Source organism: Sturnira hondurensis, unplaced genomic scaffold, assembly GCF_014824575.4.
Source record: "Sturnira hondurensis isolate 20B ecotype Veracruz unplaced genomic scaffold, ASM1482457v3 Scaffold0000648, whole genome shotgun sequence".
NCBI classification, from domain to species: domain Eukaryota; kingdom Metazoa; phylum Chordata; class Mammalia; order Chiroptera; family Phyllostomidae; genus Sturnira; species Sturnira hondurensis.
Window position 1 is genome coordinate 7,401,753 of NW_028073279.1, and position 13,551 is coordinate 7,415,303.

Sequence of the window (13,551 nt, forward strand, 5' to 3'; positions counted from 1 at the left end):
AATTCCTTCTGGAAGAGAACACGCCACGCTGCTGAGGCCAGAGCCCAAGCACAGTAGCTGGCACAAGTAGAGGCCCAAATACTGCCCAGCACATACTTAAAGTACATGAAAACATGAGAAAGACTTGTCACCATGGACACTGAAGTATAAAGAAGCCTTTAGTATCAATTTAGATAAAGGGGAATTAGAATTAAGCTTATTCAGAGCAAGCAAAATGACATTTTAAGTATAATATACATTCTAAATAAATCCTAGAAGGTGAAGATAAAAAATATTCATGTTCAGAAAAGAAAAATCTCCATGTACATACAGATGGCCAGGAAAGACCAGCACATTACTAAGGGGTACATAATTAATAAGGTTATAGAAAATCGGTGTTAGAAGATAAAGAGGCTAATTCAAATAATACAAAAAATCATCCCATAATTTGGAGGGATGACCCCGTAAGATTTTGCAAAGGATAAACTTGATTATTAAAGAGCAGTGTTGATTTTATTATAAAAATTTAAACAATCCATAGAATCATATGATACAGAAGGGCCATTTTATAGAAGACAAAATAAAAGGTTAAAATTCAGAAATTCCTTTTTCTTCCCCGTAATGTTATTTATTATATGGTTGTCCACAATGGCTTTTTTCCTGAGTATGGATTATAGATGGGATAGCCGTCTGACTTGGTATTGAATAGTGATGCAGAGCCAGTTACTCAGCGTAGGGTAATGCACATGTTGCCTGTGGAGGTTCACTCATTCGTTCAGAGTGCCCACTCTTAATTTTCCATTAAGAGCAAAGCAAATATTGTGACAAAAGTTTTTGCAAAATATTATGTGGTATAGTATCTTGCAGTGATATTTGCAGTGCAAAAGGAGGGAACAAATATTTTTAATTATATAGTTCAGTGGAAGAGAAACAGGTAAATAGAGGTCCATAGACCAAAGGATCTCTCTGGAAGAAAAAAACTGTAAAAGACAAAAATAAATCACCCAAGATGAGGTAGAAGGGACCAGAAGCCACTGAAACACTACTTCGTGAAATAGGTATGTTTAGAAGCAGAAAGAACAGAGATTGTATGTAATTTATATAGTAAGCAATGTGCATCACACAAACTCAAAACCTGTAATTCAAACCTAGTGAATCAATCTAATGAAAATCATTCACACAACATTATGTAGGCAAATGTGTTTACAAAATATTTTAATAAGCATATTCAGAATGGCAGACAGGGACTGGGAGAAGGGAATTATTTTACAGTGCAAAATTACTATGCATAAATTTAAAAACCTCTAACTCAAAATTTTAAATGCCTATTTAAATATTATTTCAAATACATTTTAGAGCTCAACAGATGTATGCTGAACTTGAGTTGCAGATTCTGAACGCTATTTGAAAACACATCATAGAACAGAACACCATTCCAAATGAAAACAACAGTGCTTTGCTGGGGTTGGCAGAGATTAAGTAACTATTAACAGACTTCTTTTCCCAAAGCAATTTGTCAGAAGTTCAAGAATTATGTACTAAATATTAAGCAAATTAGATCATATCACTAAAAATTTTATAGTGCAATGACTTATTAAGTTAAAATGGCTGCATTATGAAGAGCAAAGTACTGTGTGAAATAACTGTATAAACATAAAATAAAATATTTCTTTATGAAAAGCTGAGTATTATGTATTATAATAGTGGAATGTCTTTCATTAGGCATACTTTAAAAGAGAAGATTAAGAAAAGATTTCCTAACATGTATACATGTGCCATATTTGCGAATGTGCCTGAGAATTTACCAAAAATGTTCCTGCAATATTAGTCTGCCAGAACTTCACAAACCTGCAAACAAAATGCATCTTTTATAAAAGGTGAAAATGGTGTCTTAAATATTGCAACAACTTAAAAGGTACAACATGACTATTCATTTGAAACATTTCTACAGTCTTTGACAAAGAGCTGGGATACTTTGGATTTGTTTTAATAAAATCTGATTTAGAAAATGGATTGTGATCATCTGTTAAAGCTGCCATTCTGGATAAATTAAATATTCTAGGTAAAACAAAAGAAAAACAAAAAATTCATGCTTCTCAACACTTCCACCTAAAACTTGGATTTTCTTGGATATGTATGTAACAGTGGGTGTACATTAATATGAAGTGCTGTAAAGTGGCTTTTAATAACACTGTTGGGGGAAACTTGTTCACACTGGTGCAGGGAAGCAGTCTGAACATATGTTAATAGTAATACTTCGTGGGAATAAGGCCTAAACCAAAATATCTCAGTGCAAACCTCTACTCCATTGCATTAGACAGTTGAGCCATTAAAAAAAAGATGAGAGAAGATTTATTTTCAAAAGGCATTGGCTCTTGAACTAATGGCTGAAAAGGAACTGGTGCAAGCATTTTGGGTATGCCTATGTGATAAAAACAATAGTTAATAATCTTTTATAAAAGTTTGGATATAGGTTGGTCTATCAGCTGTATAAAACTACATTTTTTAACAAGAATTTTGCACTAAAAATAAAATGGCACTCTTGCAAGGCTATGGAAATGGATGATCCTGTTTGTAATCACAGAGCAGTAGTTATAGTATATCTTACTTTCATTTTGGAAATACACTATCAGATCTGGAAAACTAGACTGTAACTAGAAAAGTCCAAAAACTTTTCTAACTTCATCACTTTTTCCTCTTAAAAATCAATAGTGTTGCCTGCCAACTCCACGTGTGTGCCAATGATCTAAATATCACTTGACCTTTCCCCAGTTTATTTAATGCAAAAATGGGAAATTTCATAATGCATACAAAAATAACTCAACAAGATCCTGGTCAGCATGATACATTTAAGCACTTAAGCCAACATTAAACTTTCATTTTGCTTCAAAAATAATTCTGAAAATTAGAGTGAACACAAACAACTATGCAACCTAAGTATCATGCTTAATTTCAGAATTCCCACACTGTTTGTCCATAAGTAGAAATTTGAAAAAAACATTTTCACAATCCTTCATGAATGTTTTTACTGCCTGGATAAGAAACATGACTTAGTTACTACACAAACACTTAAAAATTCATTAGAAAAACCATAGCAAAATAAAATGAAAGCTGACAGACTCAGAATATCAATTCCTCTCATAAAAGTTTACCAACTGTACAAGTTAAGAAAATTATACAAGCTTTTGTATTAAGAAAGAACAGCTCAGTCAAGACATATATGTACTGCAAAAATCTTTCAAAGGCTACAAAGAATCTGGAAAAATACAGAATGTATTTCTTCAGCCCAGATAAGAATATAGAAGACATCATTGATGTCATAAATTTTACATATACAAACCTGACTTGGTTTATCTTTAAACTTCTATATATAAAAAATCATGCTAGCATAACTTTCAGGATTCATAAGGGTTTCCTTAATAATGACACTCATTTCTCAAAGAGAGAAATGTTTGAAAAACATTTCAATAAACTAAAAACAAAAAAAAACTGGTGTTAAGCAGAAAGTTTGTTTTTCTTCTCTGCCATCAAACTATGCAAAAAGTACCTTGTAGTAAAATTTTAAGATTAATATATCCAATAATAAGGTACAGATTTATCTTTAGCTCATTCAAATTTATTAGACTATTCATTATATCTTTTAAAAGGGTCCTTTATAGTTTTAAAATAAAAATTGTGCATAAGGCAAAATTATGAAATCTTATTTACTAAAGTTAGGACTCAATCCAATTTCAAATGTTGACCAATTGCTTCAAGAAAATCAAGTTTTTAAGGTAACCCATCAACCCTGAAAATTAAAGTCCACCAAGATTTACTCCAAAGAAAGTAAAATAAGTCTAAAATTCAGTCATCTGTGTTTTCAAGTTCTTCAAATTTTCCATGTGAGATTGTTTCTTGGAAAAATTCAGAAGAACCTGGACTTTCTTTTCCATTGCTGTTTACCCTCCGCCTTTTGGCAGGTCTCTCACTTTTTTCATCAATATGGGCAAGTTTTGGGTCAGTGGTAAGATTATCTGTTTCATAACCATTACTATCCATATCTGCATGAAGTGGTTTCTTATTTCCACCTGCTGGTCCATTAACGTGTAACCCTTCAACTTTTACTTCTTCTTTGTTTAATATTTCACCTGGTCCATTAGATGACACCCCTAAGTTGGAAGAAACATAAACTGCTAATATTAAAAAGTTAAATTTGCAAAGGATTGTAAGACAGCTATTTTTTTTTCTTTTTTTTCCAATTTTTTTATTTAATTATTTTTCAAGTAAGACAGCTATTATAACACAAGTTTTCATCAAAGAAGTGAAGCATCAAATCTGTGTGTGGTCTAAATTCTGGATCTATTTACCTAATAGCTGTGTGATCTTAGGCAATTTATTTATATTCTCTGTACCTACGTGTCATCACAAAAACAATGAGGATAATTTACCTTACAGGGCTGTTGTGAAAATTAAATGTCAATAAATGTAAAGAATTAAGAAAAGAATTTGGCATATATTAAGAGTGTATTGATATCACCTGACAACAAAGAAGCACTGGATACAGCCGTCATAAGTTGGATTTAAGCAAAGAGATGGATAAATGATTCAGATTTAACAAACTGCTGTAACTTTCTAAAACCATGTAAAAAAAGAATTATATTCTTTCTTTAGAAGCTTGAGCATTATACCCACTATATAAAATGAAGATGACATGACTTCTTTATTGTAATGTAAAGCGGTGGCTATTACTATACTTTATGGGTAGATCATATACGACATTTATCTAACTATTTAAGTAACCTGTCATGTTAAACATTAATGTCTGTACTACCTAAGGATATACTTGAAGATGCTAAAAGTAAACACAAATTCCTCCATGACAGGCAAGAAAAGAAAGAGTCTAATTATTCAAATAAAAGTAAGTAACAGTAAAAAGGTCATGTTGAAGTTAATAGCAGAATAAAGTAGAAATTTTGGGGACACTTACTATAAAAATATAGAATGTGCCACCCAAGATACTTAAAATTTAATTAAAACATTCAGTATAGAGGATGAGCCTCAAATATTATATTTTGATTAAAAAAATTTCTGTTCTCCCCAACTCAAAAGTACACTCAAATCATGAATGCACATGGAATTATGCATCATGATACTGAAGGCATGATTTTCCTGTAATAAAGCCCAAAGAGTTGGTAACACTGTGATTCGGTAAAAAATAACTAAGATTTCAAGACCCTAAAAAGTCCCTTACAAAAGAAATGAAACTAGGTGCCAAGTTCCTTCCTTGCCTTGAGAAACCTGAGAAATGTTGAGTTTTAGGTACCCAATGTGAATGGGCTACTATTTATAGGTAACTTATGAAACTCTCCTAGGCTAACTGCATGTTCTCATGAAATGGTTAAAAAAGTAACAAGAAAATGAAATTACTTATTTGACATTATGAGCAAACAGGAAAAGACTGAAGTACCAACTGAGTTTCTACCCCCTAGTCCTAAGGACAGAGTTTCAGCTTTTTATCATATTTCGGCATGGATATGGCTAGCGTTAGATGCCATGTCAATAATATGCTTTTTGGACCAGGAAGCGGCCATTAGGCCCTAATTTTTGTTTGTTTGGCTCGTAGTGATGGAATAGAGAGGTGTCATCAATGAACACAGCACAGTACATTCACTACAGCAATGCCAGCATTTCTCTTCTAGTTTCTGTCACATCAGAAGGCAGGCGGGCAGAACTTAGTTCTAACTCTCCAGCTTCTTCCTAAAGAGGACTGAAGGACTTAGTACTTTCTGCCTGGCAACTGTCTTATTCTCATGTAGAAAGACCATTTTCATTAGATTCTAAGTTAAAGTAATTCTCTGACTAGGTCTTACTGATCAGCAAGCGCAATCTTTTTGGTCCACTGTATTACTGTAAACGAGAACATTATCTGAACCTCGATCATATAGGTATGCCTTTTGCTTCTTTTTTCATGGAGATGATAACAGCAATGTTTCTATTCTGACACCTACTGTATCTTTTCTTATCCTTCAAGGTCATTATGCTATCAAAGAGAAAAACACTCAAAACACTGCCTTTGCTATTTACCTCACTTAATCTATATAACAGTTCGTGCACCTGCCTGAATAAGTTATAAGCTTTTAAAGTACTGGTATTTAAAAAATATCTGTATTTCTGATGTAAAATGGCTGGAGTTTGGGTCTAAGAGATAATCAGAATACTTATTATTCAGGCATCCCAACTGAGTAAGAAAATAGATGGGGCTCAAAAAGAATAAATTTCTTAAAAGAAATGGTCACTGTTGACAGAATAGTTTATTAAACTGACTTTAATAGTTTATTAAACTGAAATTTAAGAATAAATTTCTTAAAAGAAATGGTCACTGTTGACAGAATAGTTTATTAAACTGACTTTAATAGTTTATTAAACTAAATTGGGAAGTCTTTCCAATTACTCTGTATTCTGTGAGTATTAATGTGTGTGTATGTATATATGTGTGCTGACGTTATGTATGTTCCATCTGGTACTTACAGCTATTATTTTAAATGCTGCTTTGGAAGTTTAATAGAAACCAAAACTGAACAGTCCAGGCTACAGGAAGAAACAGAAGTGTTTCTTTGGCTGCTTACCATTTTGGTTACTATTGCTTACAGTGCCATCCTCTTTCTCGGACTGGCTGTTGCTGCTGTTTGAGGCAGTCGGGGGAGGGGACGGAGCTCGACTAGAAGCGGCACTTTCACTTTCGTCTAGAAGCCGATCCATGTAATCCCTTAAAATTAAGTAAAATAATAAAGTAATTATTCTTATATTAAAAAGCTAAAAATAAAATTAAATGAGGTTAAATTAGAAGGCTTTATTAACAAAAATATCCTATTTTTCACTTTACATTCATTTCAGTGCCTCATCTATCATACCAGGACCTGAACACTTAAATGGAAAGTTTCTTTTGGTTACACGTTTGTAGGAAAAATGCATAAGACCTTTAAACTAGCTAATTTTAGACACCTATAGGCAGTTGTCAAACTTTTAAAATCGTAGGCAAGTGCTCATAGTGGCCCAACTACAATCAGAAGATCTTCAAATGAAGATGGGGGTGATGTCAATCAGGAATACAAAAGAATTTCTGAATAGACATGGACTGGAATTTTAAAGCTCCTAAAGATTATTTCAAGACTATGGCAAAATCTGAAAGACGAACTGAGGTCCTAATAATGAATCCCCTCCTTAAACTTTCCTGGATACCTCTGTTATTACCTTTCTGGTAGATGTGAGCTATAAACTCACTAAATTTCTGGGCTTATCTACTAGCTTCATCTGCCAGTAAATCATTGGACGTGAGTTCACTTCTTTCCCAAGTCACTCCTGAACTTTATGACATGGGAAGATAGTTGTGAAAATGACACTGGTTTGGGATTAGACATGCCGGGCTAAATACTAATCTCTCTGAGGTACGGGCTAAATACTAATCTCTCTGAGGTACAGTGTCTCCACTTACAAAACACACATAATCATATTATCACCTATTTACCATATAGGGTTGTTGTATAAAGTATGTATAGGAAAGTGTTTTGTAAACTATAAAGTGCTATTAAGTCATAAGAATAAATGTCAGAAAACTATGGCCTGTGGGCTGGCCACCTGTTTTAGTGAATACTATTTTACTGAACATAGCAACATCCACTCATTTACATAGCATCTATGACTGCTTCTGCACAACAAAAATACAGCTGAGTAGTTGCTAGAAAGCTTCAAGCCTGCAAAATAAAAGCCTACAATATTTATTCTGTAGTCCTTTTACAGAGAAAGTCTGCCAACACCTGCACTGGAATAACTCTCTGAAGGCAGGGATGTGTCTGTTTCGCTTACTACTGTACTGCACTTCCGGTGTCCAAATGGTGCATGGCATAGAGCAGAAGCTCAATAAAAACTTAAACACACATTTCAAAATGCCCTGAGAATGAGTATAACAGAAATACTACATCAAATGTTTTCCAATTATGTGAGTAAGATAAAGAATGTGGATAAGAAGAAAAGAGTGTAAGGGCTTGAGACTTCACTCAAAGTCTCATCTACCCATAGACATATGATGAACAACGGCTATAATCTCAAACTTCATGATCACATTAAGTTAAGGGGATTTGGGGGATATAATAAATATAGAGGTGTGGTACCTGACGTCAAGAAGCTTTCAACAGTCTGAGATACAAAACTAACACATATTAAAGAAACACGTATGACAACAAGCTAAACAATTTAACATTCTAGGCCTATTTTCCTCATCTACAAGTGAAAAAAAATTAAATTTGATGATCCTTACAACCCCTTCAGCTTTATGCCATTCAGCTTCATAATTACAGAACAATTACCATATTTTGCTATGTATAATGTGTACTTTTTACCCATATTTGAGGGAAAAATAAAGATGTGCATTATATATGGGTAGTACTAATTTCATATCTATATAAATGCTTTTAATTCTTTCATTTATGCTTATGTGTTAGAAGTATAACTCTAGAAGGCGACAATGCTGTCTGTACACAAAATACTACCCTGAAATATAATAATCAGTTTTGTTTCTAAATATAAATAGATAAAAAACTGAATTAAAAAATTAAAATGAAAAATTTTTTTCCTGAAAGTTTGGGCCAAAAATGTGGGTGCACATTATACACAGCAAAATACAGTATATAACATACTTGAAGCACACAGAAACAAATGAGCATGATGAATACCAAAGGGAATTTAGAAGCTAAGGCTAATAAGAACAGGTGACACATACTGAGGAACATTGGAAATAAATTTGGTATGGTGGGAATGGATAATAAAGGGTACTGATGCTAAAAGCCAAGCAAAAAAAACTAGACTGAGTAGGTATCAAAATCATTTTAAACTTCTGAATACATCAATGATACTGTAAAATTATTATTATTATTTCCTGATGATTAATGGTATGCAGAATGCTTAAGGAAGAAGAGTCAGGTAGACCATCTAGCAGGGTGGAACAGCATTCAGATTACCAGAGTCATGCTAATTTTTACTTTTTTTTAAGAAAAGAAATTAAATGCAAGACTGTTACAGCAAAATCTCCAATTTGTATATGGCTATCAATTCAGGTAGTGAAGAAAGAATCTGTGTTAGAACACTGCAAAGGCTATTTATAGGCAGAGACCAGCAAATGTACTTCATTCTGGTGAACAATTTTAAGATAACAATATACCAGAAAAATGAACAAACAACTTTCAGGAAAATGTGCTCTACTTATGGATTTTGACTAAAAATATAAAAAATTCATTCAAATTTCGTGTAAAGGTATTAACTTAAATGTTTTGTGCAGTCACCTAAAGTGCAACTATAAACAGAAAGCAATCTAGAACAATATTTCCATGTTTACAGAAAAAACACAATTTCTCCCCATCCAGAAAATAATGTAGTCTAGTTATAGCTTTTATAGAAGATGTAACACAGCCAGAAAGAGATTATATGAGTAAAAAATTACAATTCGGTAAAAAAAAAAAACTTTACAAAAGACCTAAAGGGGACATAATCAAAGCCTGCAAAACCATATCTTGCCTAGGGAGGAAAATATATTTGTTCACTTCATGGCATTACACAAGGGGATCACTGTTAATTCTGTTAAAGCCTGAAAAAAGAGAAAATATGGGATTACTTTTAACTGTGGCAATTCTACCAACAGAATGCTTAACTCTGAGAGGAACCAAGGTTATAGACTATAAATAGCTTCAAAAAGTTTTCAGAAGTTATGCAGAGATTACTAGAGAAACTAAAATGTTTGGCAGCCCACAACAGTTTCCTTTGTGATGCTTTCTGAAAGAGAAAACTGAAAGAACCATGGCTCTGACCCAGCATGGCAATTCTTGTGTTCTTACTGCTGATGATGACAGACTGCCTACAGTTCACGTGGGAACACTATTTCTAAAATGGGTGAAAAAATGAAAGATGTTACTACTGCTTTTCCCTACAGAATAGCTTGAAAATTGTGACCGTTTTAAGATAACATTCTGAAAACTAGATAGCTGTATCTAGTTCTACATCACTATGCCTCAACACTATCAACAGAGTCCAGAAAAAAATTATAAATGTATATATAACATTAAACAATTAGACAAAATCTGGAATACTGTTATGAAATTCCACCCGAGCTACCACAGGCTTTAAAAAGTGAGGGATGAGGCAAGAGTCCCATTGTACCCATAATTTGCAGGGACCATCATAATCACTTACTCCCTTTTAGATAATTTTTGCTTTTGATTTTAGAGTGTTTGATCCTCCAGCAAAGATACATGTAAATGAACAGGACCAAGAAAAAGTCCAGTGTACAAGTGTGAAAAGCCTAATCAAATATGGATAAAAGCACATCCTTCAAGGGCAGTAATTTGGCCAGCCTTAAGCACTTTACTAATGAACAATGACCAAAAGAAGTCATATTTTACATTATTTTTATCCAAAAACATTAGGTAATAATCAGGGATAGTATGGTAAAGTTAGGTCCACTATAACAACTCATCAACATTTTAGAGCAACTCTTTTGAGGGGACAGGCTCAAAACTCAATGTCAGTGATTTTCAACCTGTGAGCAGCAAGAACTTTTCAAAGCATGCAATACCTGATTAGTTAGGGCCACTGACCTCTTTTCCTTTATACTGTCAAATAAAAAAATGACCATGGCCAACACAATAACCATTTGATGAGAAGGAATCAAAATTATACCTTATTTTTTTGTCACATTGGCAAAAAATATATTTTTCGGCATGCCACAGAATTTTATTAATTAGTTTATATGTGCCATGAGATGAAAAGGTTGAAATTCACTGCTCTATGTACTTAAATAACAAATTACTAGTGGCAAAGTAGACAGTGTTTTGTTCCAAGGCTAAACTAATTGAGGACTAAGAGAATTTGGTATATGGGGACTGGATTAGACATGTAAGGCATTTTGCATAAAGAGTGGATTATAATTAGTAATTATATTACTAATATATTATTGGTAATATTACTAATTACTAAAATTATTTGTTAGAGGAAAGGTATCAGGAAGTCTAGAAAAAGGTAAATCACCATGCATATATTCTTTGCTCTATAAAAAACTTTGTAAGAAAGAAAATGTAATTTAAATTTTTTTATTATGTCCCTATGTCTTTTCCTTTTTACATAATCTATACTTAAATCTTATTTTGGTTCCCTGGATCAAAAGTAGATTAGACAAAGAAAATATTAATTTCCCTTCCTCTTTAAAGTGACTCCAGTATACATATAACCCTATAGTTTTAGGAAAGAAAATCCTTTTTATTTTCACTGCTCTCACAGTGTTAAAACTGTATGTACTTATACAATACTAAATGGAATAGAATTTAACAAAAACATGCTTTCACAACTGTTCTGATCCATTTCCTCTCAGGAATCCTACTGAAAACATACACTCTAACATTGTTTTGATACACTTGTTGCCTTAAATAATATGAACTGTAGTTTACAATGTTTTATAAGACAGTGAAAAGTCTAAATGTCCTATAGACATATCAATAATGGGTAAATTTAAACTAAAGGCTTATCTTATTAAAAAGTTACAATTTTCAAGAGAAATTTAGAAAGCTTAGTAAAACATATGCCTCAAAAGAAATTATCAACTCACGTGACACCAGGATGAAGATTGTATTTCTTTTTTCCAAATCGTGTTTGCTGAGCAAAGAAATCGTAACGTTCAGATTTTTTCCACATATAATAGAAAGCTACACATTCACCAACTGATCTTGTTCGAACCTGTAAGAAACAAATACTTTTAAGAATCATCTCCTCTTTAAGGAGTTACTTCATAAAAAAATACCTTAAATTTCAACACAAATTTAGCTAGTCCTTAAGTAATATATAATATGATGCTATAAAATACAGTACTGCTACAGCTACGTTAAAACCTATTCTTTCTGAATTCCTGTGAAGAAAAATAGTACACTGGCAACAGGTCAAATATTTAACATTATGTTTTTAAAAGGCTATCATTTTGATTTACTATAAAAATAAGTACTTCTCTATTGAAAAATGGCGTTTTCAATGGCATCTCTATGTGGCATTTAAATTCAAATTAATGTTATAAACAGTTTCTAAACATTTTGCCAACAGTGACCCAGACTCAACTGTTTTACTTTCTGGAAAGGCTGAGAATAGTCCTCAGTGAGTTAGAAGCTATTGCAATAATGCTAATGCTTTGTTTACAAAGTTATTCCAGTGATTACTGTGCTACATCTATTTGTGTAACGTGAAGGGGTTCCTGTTACTATAATGCTCAACACGTATGGGATTGGCATGTTGACAAAATTGATATGTATTAAAAAAACTGGGCGTTAAAATGAAAAAAAAGGTATCTGTATGAGTGTTTGGGATGCAAAAAATATGACTTTAACCCATGAATTTCTAGTTTGAAGTAGGGATCTTATGGGGTTGATTGCACCTAAGGATTTGCAATTTGATGACATCCTTGTTTCATTACCTGACATGTATTTTTCTTTTTTCCCCTCTGCTTGCATTTTACAACTTTGGCCTATGTTGTTCTAAAACTGAAAGGTATCAGGGCTCCAAAAAATATCTTTTAAGGGTTGTTGGGTTTTTTTCCTGTTAGAATCTTATTTCTAGACAGATACAAGCCAAGTCAATTCTACTTTTCTGAAAGTAGAAACTGTAAGACATTTTTGGGTATGCAAAGTTAACAGTATTATGACAAATCCTTAATAAAATAAGCGTGCATAATAGAACTTATGATCAAGATCCAAACCTTAATTCCAAGTGTAAACACACAGTATTAATGTTTTCACTGTACTATTCTTATCCCTTGTAAAGAATACTGTCTTCCCTTTGTTCACTAGAACAACTAGTGTATTAGGTAGAGGTCAGCTGACTTCTGTAATGCTGAAATATCACTGTCCCAAACGCTTACAAATGAATCAAAGTCTTTACCTTCAAAATTATGTTAAGACTTTTTTTGGGTAGTAGTCTCAAATCACCAAATTAAGTTCTTATTCCTTAAAAAAAAAAAAGGGATTCTTGGGGATGTGTTGCTGCTTCTGGTTATATCAGCTTATCATTCCTGGGGTCTCCACCATAGGTAATCTAATATGGTTTGGTCAATATTGTTGAAATTCAAGCGGGAATGCTAGAAAACTGTTGTCCAAAATGTCCCTTCAACCATGAAACTGTTATTTTTTAAAAACAATCAGAAATACACATGACCAGTTATTAGCACTATGCATTCCTTTCATAGATATTAGTCACTATATTAGAGGTTATCGATTCAGGTAGAACATTAAAAGGTATAGCTACACTTTTAAAAACAATGCTAAGCCCTGGCCAGTGTGGCTCAGTTGGTTGGAGTGTCATCCCTTAAACCAAAAGTTTGCAGGTTTGATCTCCAGTTGGGACAGATATAGGAGGTTAGCAATCAGTGTTTCTCTCTCACACTGATGTTTCTCTCCCTCTCTCTCCCCTTTCCCTTTCTCTAAAATCAATAACCATGTCCTCAGGTGATAATAAAAAAATGCTGAGATTTGAAATTTCTTAGTTATGTCTGATGTCATATACCAAAATGCA

General features: G+C 33.0%; 1 protein-coding gene across 14 annotated transcripts in view; it reads right to left on the bottom strand.

The window, feature by feature from the left end:
• Positions 1-1,177: 1,177 nt before the first annotated feature.
• MIER1 (MIER1 transcriptional regulator) overlaps positions 1,178-13,551 on the bottom strand; it is a 59,033-nt gene continuing 46,659 nt past the window's right edge. For all 14 annotated transcript variants that reach the window (XM_037042885.1, XM_037042896.1, XM_037042939.1 and 11 more), the window contains 3 exons: positions 11,606-11,733; positions 6,585-6,724; positions 1,178-4,127 (listed from right to left, as the gene is read on the bottom strand). In XM_037042885.1, coding sequence (XP_036898780.1) covers positions 3,823-4,127; positions 6,585-6,724; positions 11,606-11,733 — 573 coding nt within the window. In that variant the 3' untranslated portion in view covers positions 1,178-3,822. The remainder of the gene's footprint in view (positions 4,128-6,584; positions 6,725-11,605; positions 11,734-13,551) is intronic.